This window comes from Trichinella spiralis (assembly GCF_000181795.1).
Source record: "Trichinella spiralis strain ISS 195 chromosome Unknown Scfld8, whole genome shotgun sequence".
Lineage (NCBI taxonomy): Eukaryota > Metazoa > Nematoda > Enoplea > Trichinellida > Trichinellidae > Trichinella > Trichinella spiralis.
In genome coordinates, this window is record NW_003526947.1 from 131,440 (window position 1) to 147,687 (window position 16,248).

Consider the following 16,248-nt stretch of genomic DNA (forward strand, 5'->3'; position numbering starts at 1 on the left):
GGGAGAATTTTTTATAATCCGCGCCCCCAAAAAAAAATTTTTTGGAAAAAAATTTTTCCCCTTTTTTTTTATGTTGACCGCTCACCTTCTTCAAAAGTGGGGGTATATCTCCAATTCCCAAAAAGGGGATATTTTGGGACCCCCAGAAAAGAGAGGGAAATATTTTCCCGGTTATCCCAAAGGGAGAGAGTTTTGATTCCAATGGCGCAGTTTGAGCCAAGGGAAAACCCAATTCCGACAAAGGGCCTGGCCGGTCCAATAAAATAGCGTGGTCAACGACCATTAAGTGACCAATGGGACCGAAGGGTAACATCCCTGATTTCCAATGGTAGCGGTTCCGCATAGCACTTGTTGTTTTTGGCTGCCTTTTTTTACTGTTAGTGTTTAATAATAAAAAATGAAAATCACTTTTTTACTTCCTATTACTTCGGTTTGAAAAATAAAAATAAACTCTTCCTAAATCCCCATGACGTGTAAAGTGTATTTGTTGATCAGTTTCCATGAACGAGCAGTTTATGATACTCTTACTGTTTAATTAATATGTTTTCATTTATTCTGTTTTCAGTGTCGGCACTTGTGGATTCTGCATGTTCTATCGGCAATTCAGAAGAGTTAGAAGTGCGCTTGTCTTATTTCGATATTGTTGCTTGGATTGGTTGTTTAGAAACGCGTATCTGCCTGCTTCAGGTTTGCATTTGCGTTACCGGTATCTTTTTCGCATATTTGTGATATGGATAGGAATGCCTCATTTGGTCTATGCTTCAAAGTGCTCTTCACTTTCTCGTTATCCAGATTATGTTCATTTAACATGCTCGTGCAACAAACAGTATGTGCTATTGCTTTATGGAGGAATATTGTTTACGAGTTTTCAAATATTTTTCTTTTTTTCCAAAGCTTTTTCAATTTCATGAATTCCACAAAAGAAATAACACTTTATGTACAAATTTCAGTGCTACAGTGTATGTTGTTGCGTAATGTAACACAAATTTATTACAGGAACAACGATAATTTTCAACTGATTTAACCGTAATATGTGAAACAATAAGTTTTGGTATACAAAACAAACTACTAAATGAAAACAAACAAGTTATAAATAGATTACAACTGAAAGTAAAAAACAACGTTGTACTATGATGCTATATATATTTTTTTTTCATCAATAAACTTAGTTGGGCTAAAATGAAGATAGAATGATTATTTATGGAAAATGCAATAAATAAAGAAAAATAAATCAACAAATACAACTGTTCTGAAGTTCAGTAAAAACTAAGAGGTGGCGGAATTTTCCTCAAGATGCAGAAGCGTGTATTTGAGCAGTAATAACCAGTTCGTTGCTCTTGTTGAACTTTTTCAACGATTTCTCAGATACAACCTCAGCAATTTCAGAATTGCCGCCGATTGCACTTGAGGCAGCCGTTTCGGCTTCTGATTCAGCTACCGCTTCGTCTTTCTGCGAACGTCTGAAACTGCCAAATCCAGGAGATCCCATCTCCACAGTTGTCGCCTGTTCTGAATCGTCACAGTTGGCTGTCATTGTTGAATATCCAGGATCGGAAGATTCAGTTCGAGGACCAGGACGCCATCTGGATCTGGGCCTCGGCATGGAAATCAAATTCTGCCGTTCAAAAGAAGCCAACAGAAGTCCGCTGTTGCCTTGCGTGGTTCCAGCACCGTTGGCGTGTTGTGCATTGGACGAACCGTCGTCAAAATGGAAATCCTCTTCGAGATCAACATTCAAGCGTGTCGCTGAACTATCATTGAGTCGATAGCATCGATTTTCCATTATACGATTCACCTGCTGTCGGTACCAGTAGACGCCGGCAACCAACAAAATGAACACCGCCATTATACCTCCGGCTACTGGACCCACTGGCGTTGACGCGGCAAATTTGCTATTCACAAATTCTGAAATATTAATTTCAGAAATATTGTTTGAACTTAATCAATGTTATCTTCATTTTACCTTCATCAATGTTGCCTAACGGAGACAAGCCCAGAAAACCTGAAAAGCAAACGTGCACCGATGCACAATACGGAGTTGGAAGCTGGTTGACTCGATCCAAATCGTAATAGCACCATTCGCAACCAACCACACCCGCGCAAGAACTAAACAATTCAAAAACTGTCATTCAAACTACACCTCACAACTCAAACTTTCAACCAAATGTTGCCTCTCAAATTCTTTTTTTAAAAATGTTTTATACTCACGCCTGCGTTTTAAAATCAGCACAGTTTATCTCTTTGCACTGCAGTAATGGAGTATTGACATCAAAGAACTGCATATCAGGTGAAGCTAATACTGTATCTTGGACAGCAGCAGGACAAATAGGCAATCTAAAATAATCACTTCATTCAAAATGCAACTAATGAAAGAATACATATTTATATTTATAAATTTAGTTATCGAATTTTCAACTTTACAAAATGAAATGAAATTGAATAATAATGATTAATTACTTTTTTACAGAAAAAAAAATAATTTCAAGAAATATATTAATTTCCACTCATTTCTTGGGTCGAATACTTACTCGGTCGGTTTCCCATCAATTTTTGGACACTGTAAGGAATCGATTGGACATTCACAAGGGCATTCACATTCTGTAGCTTCGGAACGGTAGCAGTTCAAACAACGACGATCAGTAACTGAACAAGGGCAAAACGCCGACTGCTTGTGACAAGAGCGATTCACGATTGCCAAAAATACATTTGTTTGGGGAACGACAGCAATTTGATACTTCAAACAACCGTCACTATTTTTCATCACATCTAAAAGCAAACAACTGTATCAACTATTCGAACATTTGAAAATAAAATTCCTACCTTCAAAACTGGTGTTGAAAATGTACATGCGTTGTACTGTACGATCGCTGAAACGCAGGCAGACCACTTTGCGCACAAATTCAGAATTTTGCAAAATTTCACTGGCAATGAATGGTTCCTAAAAATGAGAAACAAAATATTTTCTCTCTTTACAGAAATAAAAAATAATATTTTTTAACAGTATAAAAAGAAGAAGACCAACCCTGTGCGTGATGTGAAGACCTTCCTGACGTCGGATGACGTCGCCGAAAGGATGTACATTATTGTGAGCAACAATGTATCCACGATCGTCGAACAGAAAACAGTTGATACCAATTTCTCGACAAACGGTCAAATGATTATACAACATTTTGAACAAAAATGTCAACGATACATCAAGACCCAGCACCGCAACCACTGGATCACCAATATGATGCATCGCTGCAGCTTTGCCTTCATACACAGTATGACTGAGCGAAACTATGTGTCCAAATCCGGACGGATCCACCACTGGTCCGGTGATCACCACCTTACTAGGATGTCGTACTGCTCGTTGAAACCTGAAAATATCATCCCAATCCATTGCTACTTATTTTATTATTTTGCATTTTTAAAATTAAAAGCGAATTATAACCATTCGCGTTGTACTGGATCAAAATGTTGATTCATCAATACTGCCGGATATGATAAAAACACTCCGCTAGGGGTGGCCAAATATCTACGCAACACAGAATAAGGATACTGGCCTTCCTTCGCCAGACGTTGCCACTCTGATGCCATTTCTCTCAGTGCACATATTTCTCGACGAATGTTCAACTAAACAATACAAAATTGCACCAACTACAGAAAGTATTTAAATTGTAAAACTAGACTAAACAGAACAACAAAAGTACAGTTTACTTCAAACATGAAGCCAATTAAGTCAACAAAAATAATAATTTAAAATCAAAACAAATAAAACAAAAAATTTTGCTAACCTGCAAACCTGGATTTGTTATGAGCCGAGTGACATCACTGACAAAAGCCCAAAAACCCTGAGCAGTGCGTTTCGACTCGGTTACCAAAAATCGTTTCATTGGTTCCTTGAAACTTCGAGGCGCCAAATACAAACCAACTCGATCTACATACCACAAAACAGTCATTCAATCATCATTGAAGCAGTGAAATTAGCAATTATAACAACAACAAAACCGCGTTCTACCTGTCGATGCGAGCATTTTACCGTGCAAGCAAAGATCAAAATCTTTGCTCAGATGTAGATCAAGACGATGATAAGCAAGACTACGAGTCAGCACATCTGAAAAAATAGCAATTGGAGCAGCATTAAAAAAATAAACTTTTTCCTAAACAATTTATACCTGAAAATTCTGGACGATTAGACCGTTCTACGGAAACCCTTTCTTTCGAAGATATCACCAATATATAGGGAGTGCCTTGAACCTAAAAAATTCAATAATGATTCTCTACTCTTTCACTTTTTATATCACCTAACACCAATTACTGTTAGATCCTCTAGATCCCCCTCTTCATTCGTTTCAGGATAACATAATTTGCATGAAACTAATCCAGTGGCACCCTTTTCACTGTCTGTCAGAACGTCATTCCCCCTTTTCAGACTGTTTGACTGCAAATAATGCAAATATAATATTGAAAATATATTTATTATTTATTATACTGGTACATGTACATTTACTTTAATTATTTCTACAATGGAATTTTCCATTTCAATAGACAAAACCGTTCAGTATAAAATGAATGCCAGGGTACTGCAAAATTCATTCTCCATTGTGAGTCTACAAATCTGAAGACGAAAATCTCCCCAGTTGAAAACCCCTGAACTAATAATTTATTATTTATCATAGAGTAAAATTAGCAACAGGGAAAAAAAATAATTCAACAATACCATTAAAATATCAAACGATTATTCTCTCTAGAATATACTTATTTGTTTGTAACCATTGAATAAGTAATCAATAAAATCGCAAAATGGCATAATTGAAAAATTAAAATAAGATATATATATATATATAGATGTCGCTTTATTAATTTTCAGATATATTAACTTCTCCTATTTAAACAATAATGAACAAATCGACTTTTATGAAGCTAAACAAACAAACGAACAAAACCCGCCTTATCATTTTATAAAATTTAAAGAAAATATATAAAATAAATTACCGCCTTCCAATAATAAATAATGTCAGTTTCTGTACGATTTCCATCCGCTGTCTTAGCTAATTGCAAAATTTGGCCATGATTGCGCGTTTTGAAGCTTTGTTTCCATTCTGAAAATGGAAAATGCTTCTCCACCATCGATATATGCATAGAAACGGCACGAATAGTAGGCAATGAGAGAAAATGAGGATGCGCCACAACGAGCCTTGATAAAAGAAAAGCCATTACATAACAAAGAAGAAATCACTATTATACAGTACAACGTATTCGACATTTTTTACCCATCTAAGCTAAACAAAAAAGCATAGGAAGTTGTGTCGCCGCTGGAGTAAAACACGATAGGCGCCACCAATTCGGCCAAATCTGCCTCCACGCCAACAAATCCAACAAAACTGTCATCCACGTAAATTTGTTTGCTAACCAAAAGTACTGCTGAAAATATTGACAAAACAAAAAGTTTATAGTTTAATAAATAAATAAAATTTTTCACAACAGCTAATGCACCTCTGCTAGACAAATAACCACTGCCGACAGTTCTGAATTTGATTTCGTCAGCCTTAGACATTTCACCTCCACCAAATATGGCCATCAGACTTTTCAATGGAAGGCACTCTTTGTTGGTCATATTGACCCAAATAACCTAATTTTAACAGTACAAATGCAAGAGTAAGAAAGAAATTAAAAAAAGAAAAAAAACGTTCTAAATACTCACTTTTCCATGTTCAAATACTGCATCCGAATAATTGAAAGGATTTTTCGAAATTGACGATTCCGAATCGATCGTGTGAAAACTGAAAAGTTTCACACGCGTATCAAAATATCTGTTTCTACTTTTCTGAAGCATGTCATGATTTTTCAACAATTCAGGCTCCAAACCAGCAGATATGAAAACAATCATCGGCTGTCCTAAAAGCATTATGATAACAAGCTTACAAATGTTCACAAAAAACAAAATTCAAAAAATATATATATATATTCATCATACGACGAAGTTTGTCAAATTTTCGACCAGCAATAACCTTGTACGCGACCTTCAACGCCATACTGTGATCTGCTACGCCTTAATGTATTTGATTTAAAAAAACAAAATTTTGAAATATCTGACAGTAATAATGATAACTTACCACAAGAGGGTAGCAGTTCTTCGACGAAGCGCTCAGCGTCGGCCTTCACCTCTGCCGTCACTGCAGCTGTTACATTTGGACAATGAACAGCGGACGAGATGCTCACTTTATCGCTCACTCCAAGCAACAAAAGCTAAACCGGCAACCAAATGTGAACAAATAAATGAACATTCGAAGAATCAATTTACGCAAGCCCATTTTACAAAAAACTACTACAGTGTTAAAACATTGACAAACAAAAAAATATTACTTTCAATAGAAATTACACTTCGTCGTTATGAATAATTATGTACTTTTATATCAAAAAAAAAAATTTTTTTTTCATCAGTCAAACTGATAAGTCACTGTGCACGAGCATGAAAATTAAATATTCGAAACAGACAAATCACCACTGTCAATTTCAAATAAATTAAACAAAATTCTATTGAAAACGACATTTCAAGCAATACCTGCTGGCAAATTTACTTGCAAATTACATTACACCGATCCCGAATTAAGCTAGAAAAAAATTAAAAATAATAAAATTACTTGATACATTTTATAAAAATGCAATATTTTTCAATTTAAAAAGGATAAAGTTCTACATTTTCAATTTAGACAAATTCAATAAATGTCTGCATAAACAATTGATCCAAATAATAACATCAAAGAAAAAATGCGATGCACAGGTGAATACTGTAACTCAATATAAAAAATATGCGGAAAAATAAAAATGCAATATTGCACAAAAATGCACATTTTTAAAAATATTTAAAAATTCTTCAATTCAACAAAAAATAATAATTCGAAACTTTAAAAAATAAACATATAAATACAATTTCATGCAAAACAGAGCTGAAAGTGAAGTTTTGAATTAATCGGAAAAAATATTTCATGTTTAAATATTTAAAGTTAAATTTTGAAAGTTACAGAAAGAAATATTTATGTTACTTCGTCGCCTTCGCCAAGAAGGTTGATCAAAGTCTGCGCTACGCATTTCGCGATCAACAGCTGCTGTTCGGACAAGTTTCGACTGTGATCAATTAAAATGACCACCTGTTTCGGATAGCCAAAAATTGAGGACGCAAATATTTCCCTGAAATAAACGAAAGTAAAAAATTCATAATAATTCACAATAAATATTTCCTTTATAAAATTTAAAATAAAAAAAAAAATCAAAATCAAACTGACCGTCGATGTTTTCTTGCCAACATTTCACAGCTAGTGTAGTTGCGTTCGTCAATACGATTGGATGGAAATTCTGTTCGCAAGCCATCCGAAGAGATAAAATACTGCCAGAGGATCGTGACATTTCCACGTGTGTTGTGAATAAACGCTAAATAAATATTGTGTGAAAAACATAAACAAAAAAAGAAATCCAAATTTAGAAATCTATATTAGGAATATCCACTTTCTGACAAATTTTGTCCAGGGTAAAAGGAAAATGCTGACAATCCACGTGGCACCACATCACAGCTGATTGACGTGTTCACAAAGGCTCCGTGCTCTGGGGAATGACTGAAATAAATAGACTGCTAAATTGTCACGGACGATGAAAATTTTGAAATTCAAGTTTCAGCAAACTTCAACAACTGAGGATCAATTGAACAGCATTCACGATACTGCCTGAAGGCGTGCATGTCGTAAGGGGATTTGGAAAACACAGACAACACTTGCGTCTTCAATAAATTTACTGCTGTCACACATTCACTAATCAGTTGAGCAAGAGTATCAGCTAGCTAGAATCAAAAACAAAAAACAAATAAGTATGATGCTGATGCTTTTTTAAAGAAAATAAAAGCTTCATACCGTAGATGCATCTTCGAACATATTATTATTTTCCGTCTGATAAACCATAGCATCAAATTTAGACTAGAACAGAACAGAGATCCATTTAAAATGAAAAAAAATAAATTTTTTAATGATCACCTGCAAAAAATATGCACCCATTTCTTCATTGGCAAAATTACGTAACAATTTGGATACTCTGTCGGCGCTGATAAAAATCGGCAACGCCCCCAAGTCTTGCCTGATTTTCGACGGGGCACTGCGAAACAATGGAGGTGCGGCAGCTATTTTCGGCAAAACACGAGATACTGTTGCGCTGGCCGTCGAATTCGACCACGTTTGCGTTGTCGTGGTGTCATTTGGCCAATGCACATCGGCACTGCTGATTTCACCGGCAACAATTGATTGTAACAGCGCCCAAGAAACTACTAAAAAGTCCGTAACCATAATGAACAACACATTGCCAACAAAAAGAACCAATTAAAACAATATCGCTGAGGCCAAACGACAATCCACCGTCCACTTCAGCAAAAATGAAAAGATTACGGTACAACTTAACAATAAGTTAACTTGATTGTTCTTTTAAGTATACTGTACTACTTTCAACAAACATTCGAAATAATTTCAAAATATTTAAGCATTTTGTTTCATAAAGAAATGAATAAAATTAAATGCAACTCACTTTTTACTAATTTTTTTTATTTTTACATTCTGGAGCACCAGTAAAATAACTCGTAAGAAACAATAAAAAAAATTAATTAATCAATGAAATGTTATAGCAAATATTCTTGTCAAAAAAATTCATTTCTAATTTATGCAGATTTATGCAGATATCTGCTTGTACATTTAAACATTAACAATATTATTTATTATATGGCCGTCTATTTTTATGATTTTCAAATTTAATTCAAATTCCAGTGCTGATTAGAATGAAATTTCTCTTGCTTTCTGATGAGTTTCATTTTTTCTGCATAAATTTTTTAACTAAAACTGTTTTGAAAAAACTTGCAAACAACTAATGCTTTTAACCTTAAATGTGTGAGCTCGATGTATTTGCCATAAAAGGAACATAAATCGATGCTCGCATTTAATTTATTCACAAATGGCGCCAATTTTAAAATCAAGAAATGCCATGTCGTGAAATGGAAAAACTTCACCAGCCTTTCTGCTTCGCATTTTTTTCTGGTGGCATCGTCCAAGGATTTTGATACAAAATGAAAAAAAAAGACAATTTTAATAAAACTGAACCAAGTGCTGAAAAAACTACACCCATCCCCACCGTCTATGATCAAGAAGCCTTCACCGCATCCGCTGATTCATCCACCTCAGGCTGGTTCTTGATGTTTCAACGTGTGAAAGCTACAGTGTACATAAACCGGGCATAACACTTCCCCAGACTTCTTTCACACCGTCATGACCAACAAGTTCCTGATGAATTTCAGAAAACGAAGTCTGAGGAAGAGTTTCTGCTGCACCGAAGTGCATTCTGCTGTTTGTGTCGGGTAATAAAATTCAGACTGCTGGCAACCAGAGAAACATGAGGCATGGATGATAAATTTAAGATCTTACCTGAATGGTATTGACAGCCGTTTACCATCCATGTTTTTGTGGCGGATAAGCTGGTGACTGTATTCACGTTTAAACACAGCTAGACCAAATCAATTATTCATGAAAATTCAATGCATTTTTGAACATACAAAACATTTTTCTTGAAACAAAAATTAAAAATTGCATAGCTTGCTAGTTGTGAATTTTTTCATCCAAAAATTGTGAACACAAAAAAGTCACTAGCCAGTTATATTACTTAATGCTGCTTTTTAAAAGTGAAAGATATATATTATTTAAAATGTTTATGCAAACCATTCAACGGTGTTCAAAACAAGAAGATAATAGAAATAACATATGAACAAATAAAACTGCAGTTTGAACATATAAAAATGCGATAATTAAAAATTTTGAATGAAAAAATATTTTTCATAATTTCAATTAAAAATTCATCACAGTAAATAATACTAACCGTTGCATTTGAGCAGCCATTGAAAATGTGCTAAAATTATCATTTTCGGTGCATGTTCACCAACATGTTTTTGCAAATCTGACCAAATTTATTCAATGGAAAAATTTCAAGCAAAAAATAGTTTTCTGTCAATACTAAATGACTTTAAATTTAAATTAAAATAAAACTGAAGGAATGTTTAAACTCCGATTTTCAAATTTCTTCACTGAAGCCAGATTCGTAGTGATAAATCTTAATTAAAATTTATTTCAATACAACATTTGATCATTCCAACTGATTAGTGACAGAAAGAAACTTAATACGTAGTAAAAAAAATTTAATATGCTACTCTACGTTGGTATTGTTGCAGAACTGAATTTTTACTAAAAGATAATGTATTTAGGGGAAAATGAAGTTAGCATCCCAGTTAGAAGTGAAATTTTCGTTTTTAACATTACAAATTTCACTTGGCTACTACTAGTAATGAATAATTTTAAGATTGCACTTTTTTTAAATATTTAAACATTTGTCTGATTGCATTTTTCAAGGTTCCGTCTTAAAGATGACCAGTATAGTAGTGACCGTGATAGAAAAAATGTTGCTAAGTATAAAATAATGGACAACTTTTTCAAAGGTAAGAGAATGTTAAGCAAATGACAATTTTATCGAACTTCCTTCCGGTATAGAGATAGATGATCAACAGAGTAGAACAAGTTACAAGCTGTTTTTTCTGAATAATTTACAGCACCCTGATTTGAAGCAAAAATCAGATTTTTTGGCGCTCAGGTCGTTACGGTCATTGACAGAAAATGAATAAATGGATACAGAGTAAACTCAAATTTCAGCTACTACCTTTTACAAATTGACTATTATAAAACGAACAATACGTCCATGGAAGCTAAACAACAATGGGTCACCGTAGCTGAACCAAAAATTATGAATAATCTCACGCCTCAAACTAATCGACATTCGCCGCTGACCTGACAGAAAACAACTGCATCGGTCACTTGATGGTCAGTAGGCGTTGTTTTTTGTTGTTCTGCCCTATTCATTTTAACGTTTGTCAATGCATGTGACAACCACTCCATTGCCAGTGCAAAAGTAAAACACGGCACTTGCATTTTGATCTTCAAGTGACCGACAGCTTTTTCACTGGTCACTCTTGACATCAGAGAGAAACTGCTTGACAACAATCAGTTGTAAAGGATTTGACCCTTTCGACAGATTTACAATACAATTTACAAACAATAATAATAATTAATAAATAAAATTCACAATTTCACAAACTCTGAAAAAATAAAAATATATTCAATCATTTTTTCTTCTTAAATAGTCTACGTTCAAAGAGAAAAAAAACAATCAATATACACATGAATATATATGAAACTAAATAAATTGAAACTTAAACTGCCTGAATTATGCATTCATTTTGAAAATTTGTTAATCAAAGCAGATTTTCATTTTGAAAAATTAGCAACAAAAAATGATAATTTAATTATTTCAACCAAATTCTTTCGCCAATTAGAAAGTAACTGGCAAACATTTGTCCCACACAGGAGCATTGATTTGACTGTTGTAAAAAAATTTTCCACAAATATATTATTCATCCGCTTGTTTGATTAATTGCAATCGAGCAAACAGACGCTGTATCAATACTGTTAGCTGACGTGAACGTGTAAATGAACGAATTGTTCAAATTTGCCTTGGTTATAGAATGAAATTTATGAATTTCAAATAATAAAGTACAATTTAATTTTTTTAATGAACAATAGTAATATTTATTAATGAGTAACATTTCAATTATGCTTGCATTTTGTGAAGACGAGGAAAAGTACTTTTCAAATAATGCAAAAATTGAACAGTCAATCAGCGTGCAATTAAAGTGAATGAAGCTCGGCCAAAATGAGCTGGCTTGTTTCCAGAAGAAAATACGTATAACCAGAGGCAAAGGTAAATTTAATTAAACAGCCACTTGTGCATCGTTCAACTGATCTGATCAAACAACTGTGCCGCCAAAGCAAAATTTACCACCATCAGAAAAGGTAGATGTTGGCGACAGTGAAGCAGGGTCAGACGGAGCGCGGCCCTTGTCGGCTTTGGTACACATCGCTACGAGCGGCTAGGACAAACCGTATCAATGGAAAAGTGTAGTGATTAAGCTTCTCTGTACAAACAAAGCCGTCCGTCAAGCTAAATGAAGCATATTTGCCAAAGTGGCAGTATCCTTTTGACTGACCCAATTTGTTCAGCGCTTCCTTAAATTAAGCTAATCATGTGCCCACCTCTGTGATAGTGTCGCATTTAAATTTATTCATAAATTGAAAGTTCTTGTTTTGATCAAATTATACTGGTATCAGTGGAAGTGCTAAAAAATTTGTCGCCAAAATCACTTTGCAGAGCACATTGTTGGTCAAAAAGTTTCATATATGTCATTTAAAGCAAAGCCGCTATTCATTAATTACTAAGCAGAGTAAAAAATTGTTTAAACGAAATTTAAAAAAAGAAACATTGATCTTTATCTGTTTGATCGGTTCAATGGCTTTGTGAGAAAAACATGTGCCAGAGTAAGAAGTGCATTTTATGCTCACTGCTAGAACGCCAGGTGGAGCGAAATTTTGAACAAGTGATCATCTACACGAACAACCTTGAAACTTTTTCCCTACCTGGAACCATTTGCATCGCACAACGACTTATTATTTTTCATCTTACAATACCAAAATGCTGAAGTTATAATATGTTTGATAAATATTGTTGCGTTCAATTTCCTCATTCGACTTCAGTTAACCTAAATTGTATAAACTCATTTGCTATTTTAATGTTGGTTCTATGAATATTCAGATCAGCCATTTTGAAGTCAGCATTCAAATAACAGCTAACAATAATTCATTTTGCACAATGACTAATTTCCAACTGCATTCAAATGCTAACTGCCAGTTTTTCAACACATTTTCAACATTCAACATTTAAATTAACAATATTTGCAACATTTTTAATGCAATTTTAAGTTTTTGGTCAGCTTGTGCCCTACTTGACTGCTCTTAAGCATAAAGCATACTTCCAAGTTCAGCTACAAGTTGAAGTGATTTATTGAAAAAAAAACAATTCAATTAGAAATTTAATATAAATTTTGAAATTACTTTTTCCATTTTTTTCTGCTAAAGAGAGCTTAAAAAAGTGATATTTCATTTGTAGCAACTTTACATGTGCTTTGATTAACAGTTTGTAGTTGAAATTGCAAATCTATTTTGGATAAAATATATTCCTTGCAATCTTTTAGCATATATCAGAAAAACATGCACCGATCATAGTTTAATTCATATTGTATCTTAAATAAAATTTCAAATTCATTGAAATCAGAAGCAGCCCCGAAAAAAAGATTGCTTTGCAGATATAATTACTTGGAATAAATAAATTTCCTTTTTCTAACACAGTTCAAATGAAAAAAAAGTAATATCTACTTTAACTTTTTTACATTAAACACGGTTCACACTCTTGAAATAATGCTATCGACTTAAAATTTTGTGAAATATTTTCAACAAATCGTTCAATGGAGAACAAACAATGCAGAAAATTTACATTATTAGCTTGAATTGGAATTTCCTGTCATTTTTCGAAATATGCTATATTTAAAACTTTGACAAGATATTATTCATTACATTCATGCATTAGATCGGTGCCTTATTGTGACAAAATAATTGTTAAACAGATTTTTTTTCATATCATCCATTCATCATTCAAAAAATATGATGCCATGTTTTTTCAGTAGCATCATCATTAAATAAATAAAAATGAGCAGTTTGAGTTTGCATTTCCGGTAATTTTACTTTTTTACACAGGTAGAATTTGTCCAAATTTTAGCAAATGTTTGTGCGCTTTTACAGCTCAATAGCATGGGAAAGACAATTCTGCAGGATTCTGGTTTAAAAATTTGTCGACTTTCACATCTGTGAATTGCAGGCAGAAAAAGACTAAATCTATTTTATCAAAGGCGTGCATGGTTGGTTGACAAAGCATCAAAAAGATACTTGAAATGAAAAAAAGGACACGCTTGACAGCCATTAGCAGGGTGGAGTTCACATTTCTTTCAGCTATTTGTCAATCAGTGATGAAAACTGAAGAAAAAAAAACTAAGCCTCTTTCTACGCTGTTTTACAATATGCTGGCCTTGAAAAGCCGGCGCCGTGTGCGGCCATTAATTTATGCCTACATTGGCGCTTTGACGCCGCCTTGTCTGCCCCGTGTCCTGCAAAATTGCTGTCATTGACGCCCACCAGTGTTGGCCATCGGCTCAGCGGGGTTCTAACGCGGCAGGATTGCGTTCCGTCCCATTTCCTTTTGTCAGTTTAAGCGCCGGCCCTTTCATAGGCGAAAGGATAAGCAGCGTCATTTTGACCAATCAGCATCGCCGTTTTCTAGTAGGCGGGACAAGTCTGCATTTGTGCCATCTTCTTTCACTAGCAGCTAGATTCCGCTGGTTCAGTCATTTCTGAGCTTAGTTTGCTTTGAAGCTGTTGCTGAAAATTCTCTATTTGCTTTTTCATTTTACATACTTGAATTTCGGAGCTGTTTTTCAACTTTATGCCAAAACTAACCTTTTCTACGGAGATGGAAAATGCTACAGCACCTTCACCAAATGGCTTTGTAGCTAAACATCCAGTACAAGTGGCTCGTCGCAATGCCCGGGAAAGAAATCGTGTACGTCAAGTAAACATGGGCTTTGTCATTCTTCGTGATCACATCCCACATTATGGTAAGAACAAGAAGCTGAGCAAAGTGGAAACGTTACGCGCCGCCGCAAATTACATCCAGCATTTGCAAAATCTTTTAACTGCAGACGACTCACACTCTTATCCAGACATAAGCGGATTTGTTCAACAACAGTCAACTGTTACTCATCCATTTTATCATCATCATCATCAGCAGCAGCAACAACAGCACCAGTTGCCACCGCCGACTGGCAGCGAATCGTTGGCTTATTCATACGGATTAGCTTGTCAACCAAATTTTCAGGCAAATTACGATGCACCGTCAGAATTTTCTATGCCGCAAAACAATTACTCGCTTACTTTGGGAACATATGAACAACAAGCATACAGCACGCCAGTGATGAAGCAGCAAAACGTTTACGCTCAAGGTTCGGATAACGGTTCGGATCATGTTTACGATCATTTACAAGCTGAAATGATGCAGCAGTCAGCTCCATACGGTGGAGCGATGCCGTCATTTTGAAGAAGCGGTGTTTTGACAGTGCCTGTTTATTTCTTTTAAAATATGCTTTCCGTTTTGCTAATCCTGGCCGAGTGTTATGTTCGTGAAAATGCTAATTTAATTCTTTTGCTGTAATGTTTTAAAATAGTAGTAAAGTGATTTTGAAATGTAACGTATTGCGTTGTTCAGCGTGCCCCTGACAGGGCGAATCCGACGCCGGATGGTCATACAATACCGTTCGGACAGTTGGACGCCTGCAGTATCCATTGTGCAAGAGTGTCTATGCAGACGTAACGGAAGCGTGCCCGTCGGCCTGCAGACATAAGCAGACTCTGCGTGAACTTGAAAGTCAGTACCGAGCAGGCAATTAGTCGGATTCGAGTGCTATACAAGTCAACCTGCTGTCTAGAAAATTAGGTTGCATCAAGTTGCCTGGACCGCTTTGTGAGATGGTTCGGCACCCTGCGGTTCCATTGAACCACCGGTCTGCGCTGGCGTAATGTGCATGTAATAAAATACACACCGCCCCAGGCGGGTTATCGTGGCCCAATGACCGGTAGACTTTTTTTTTAATATGAAGAAGATGAAGAAGCTCAAGCAAAGCCGCTTAAACAACCGCCCCTTTTTTGTTCATCTTCCTTGAACTGCACAATAAAAGTATTAGTTGTGCTACAAGCGGCATTGCTTTTAATCCAGTCTTGGCCTCAATCCGATGAAAAGTGCAAGAAGTATGTAAAAAAAATAAACCCTCGCGACTATGCATTAGCAACTGGTTGAATCAGCAGCTATACGCTTCATTGAACCGTATGGCAGGCACATGTTGCATCTATCAATGCACCGTTACTCAAAACTTGCATTGCATCGCAAACTGCCATTTTAATACTGGAGATTATACCCTGGAACTTTTTACTTTAATACAGTTATTTTAAATATGATAAATTTACTACATCAAGATTTTTTTGCCTTTTTCTAAATTTCACTCACCATAAGTTCGCATTCGAACTTGTGTTGTTTGTTTTTTTAACATCTGCTCAGCACATTTATAAGATTCAGTGACTAACATAAACAAAATAAAGCGCCTGTTTTGATCGCACAGCTTAAAAGAATAATTTTTTGCGTTGTCTGCTTTTGAAGTTCATTTCAATATTTATTATTAAATTAATTGAACACTTGCCAAAA

General features: G+C 35.1%; 3 protein-coding genes across 3 annotated transcripts; 1 reads left to right on the top strand and 2 right to left on the bottom strand.

Moving 5' to 3' along the window:
- Nucleotides 1–1,288: 1,288 nt before the first annotated feature.
- Tsp_11717 (transcription factor AP-2 alpha) lies at nucleotides 1,289–9,350 on the bottom strand. The gene is made up of 15 exons (XM_003372682.1): nucleotides 9,242–9,350; nucleotides 7,269–7,413; nucleotides 7,029–7,173; nucleotides 6,099–6,231; nucleotides 5,687–5,880; nucleotides 4,158–4,239; nucleotides 4,001–4,096; nucleotides 3,777–3,919; nucleotides 3,434–3,615; nucleotides 3,023–3,359; nucleotides 2,821–2,938; nucleotides 2,529–2,766; nucleotides 2,209–2,334; nucleotides 1,964–2,106; nucleotides 1,289–1,905 (listed from the first exon to the last, which is right to left on the bottom strand). Exons 1-15 carry the CDS (start codon nucleotides 9,348–9,350, stop codon nucleotides 1,289–1,291), a joined length of 2,808 nt encoding a protein of 935 aa, XP_003372730.1.
- Nucleotides 9,351–14,439: 5,089 nt separating this feature from the next.
- Nucleotides 14,440–15,090, top strand: Tsp_11718 (achaete-scute protein). The gene has a single exon (XM_003372683.1). The coding sequence runs from the start codon at nucleotides 14,440–14,442 to the stop codon at nucleotides 15,088–15,090; it is 651 nt and encodes a 216-aa protein (XP_003372731.1).
- Nucleotides 15,091–15,863: 773 nt separating this feature from the next.
- Tsp_11719 (hypothetical protein) lies at nucleotides 15,864–16,056 on the bottom strand. The gene is made up of 2 exons (XM_003372684.1): nucleotides 16,054–16,056; nucleotides 15,864–15,965 (listed from the first exon to the last, which is right to left on the bottom strand). Exons 1-2 carry the CDS (start codon nucleotides 16,054–16,056, stop codon nucleotides 15,864–15,866), a joined length of 105 nt encoding a protein of 34 aa, XP_003372732.1.
- Between the last annotated feature and the right edge of the window lie 192 nt (nucleotides 16,057–16,248).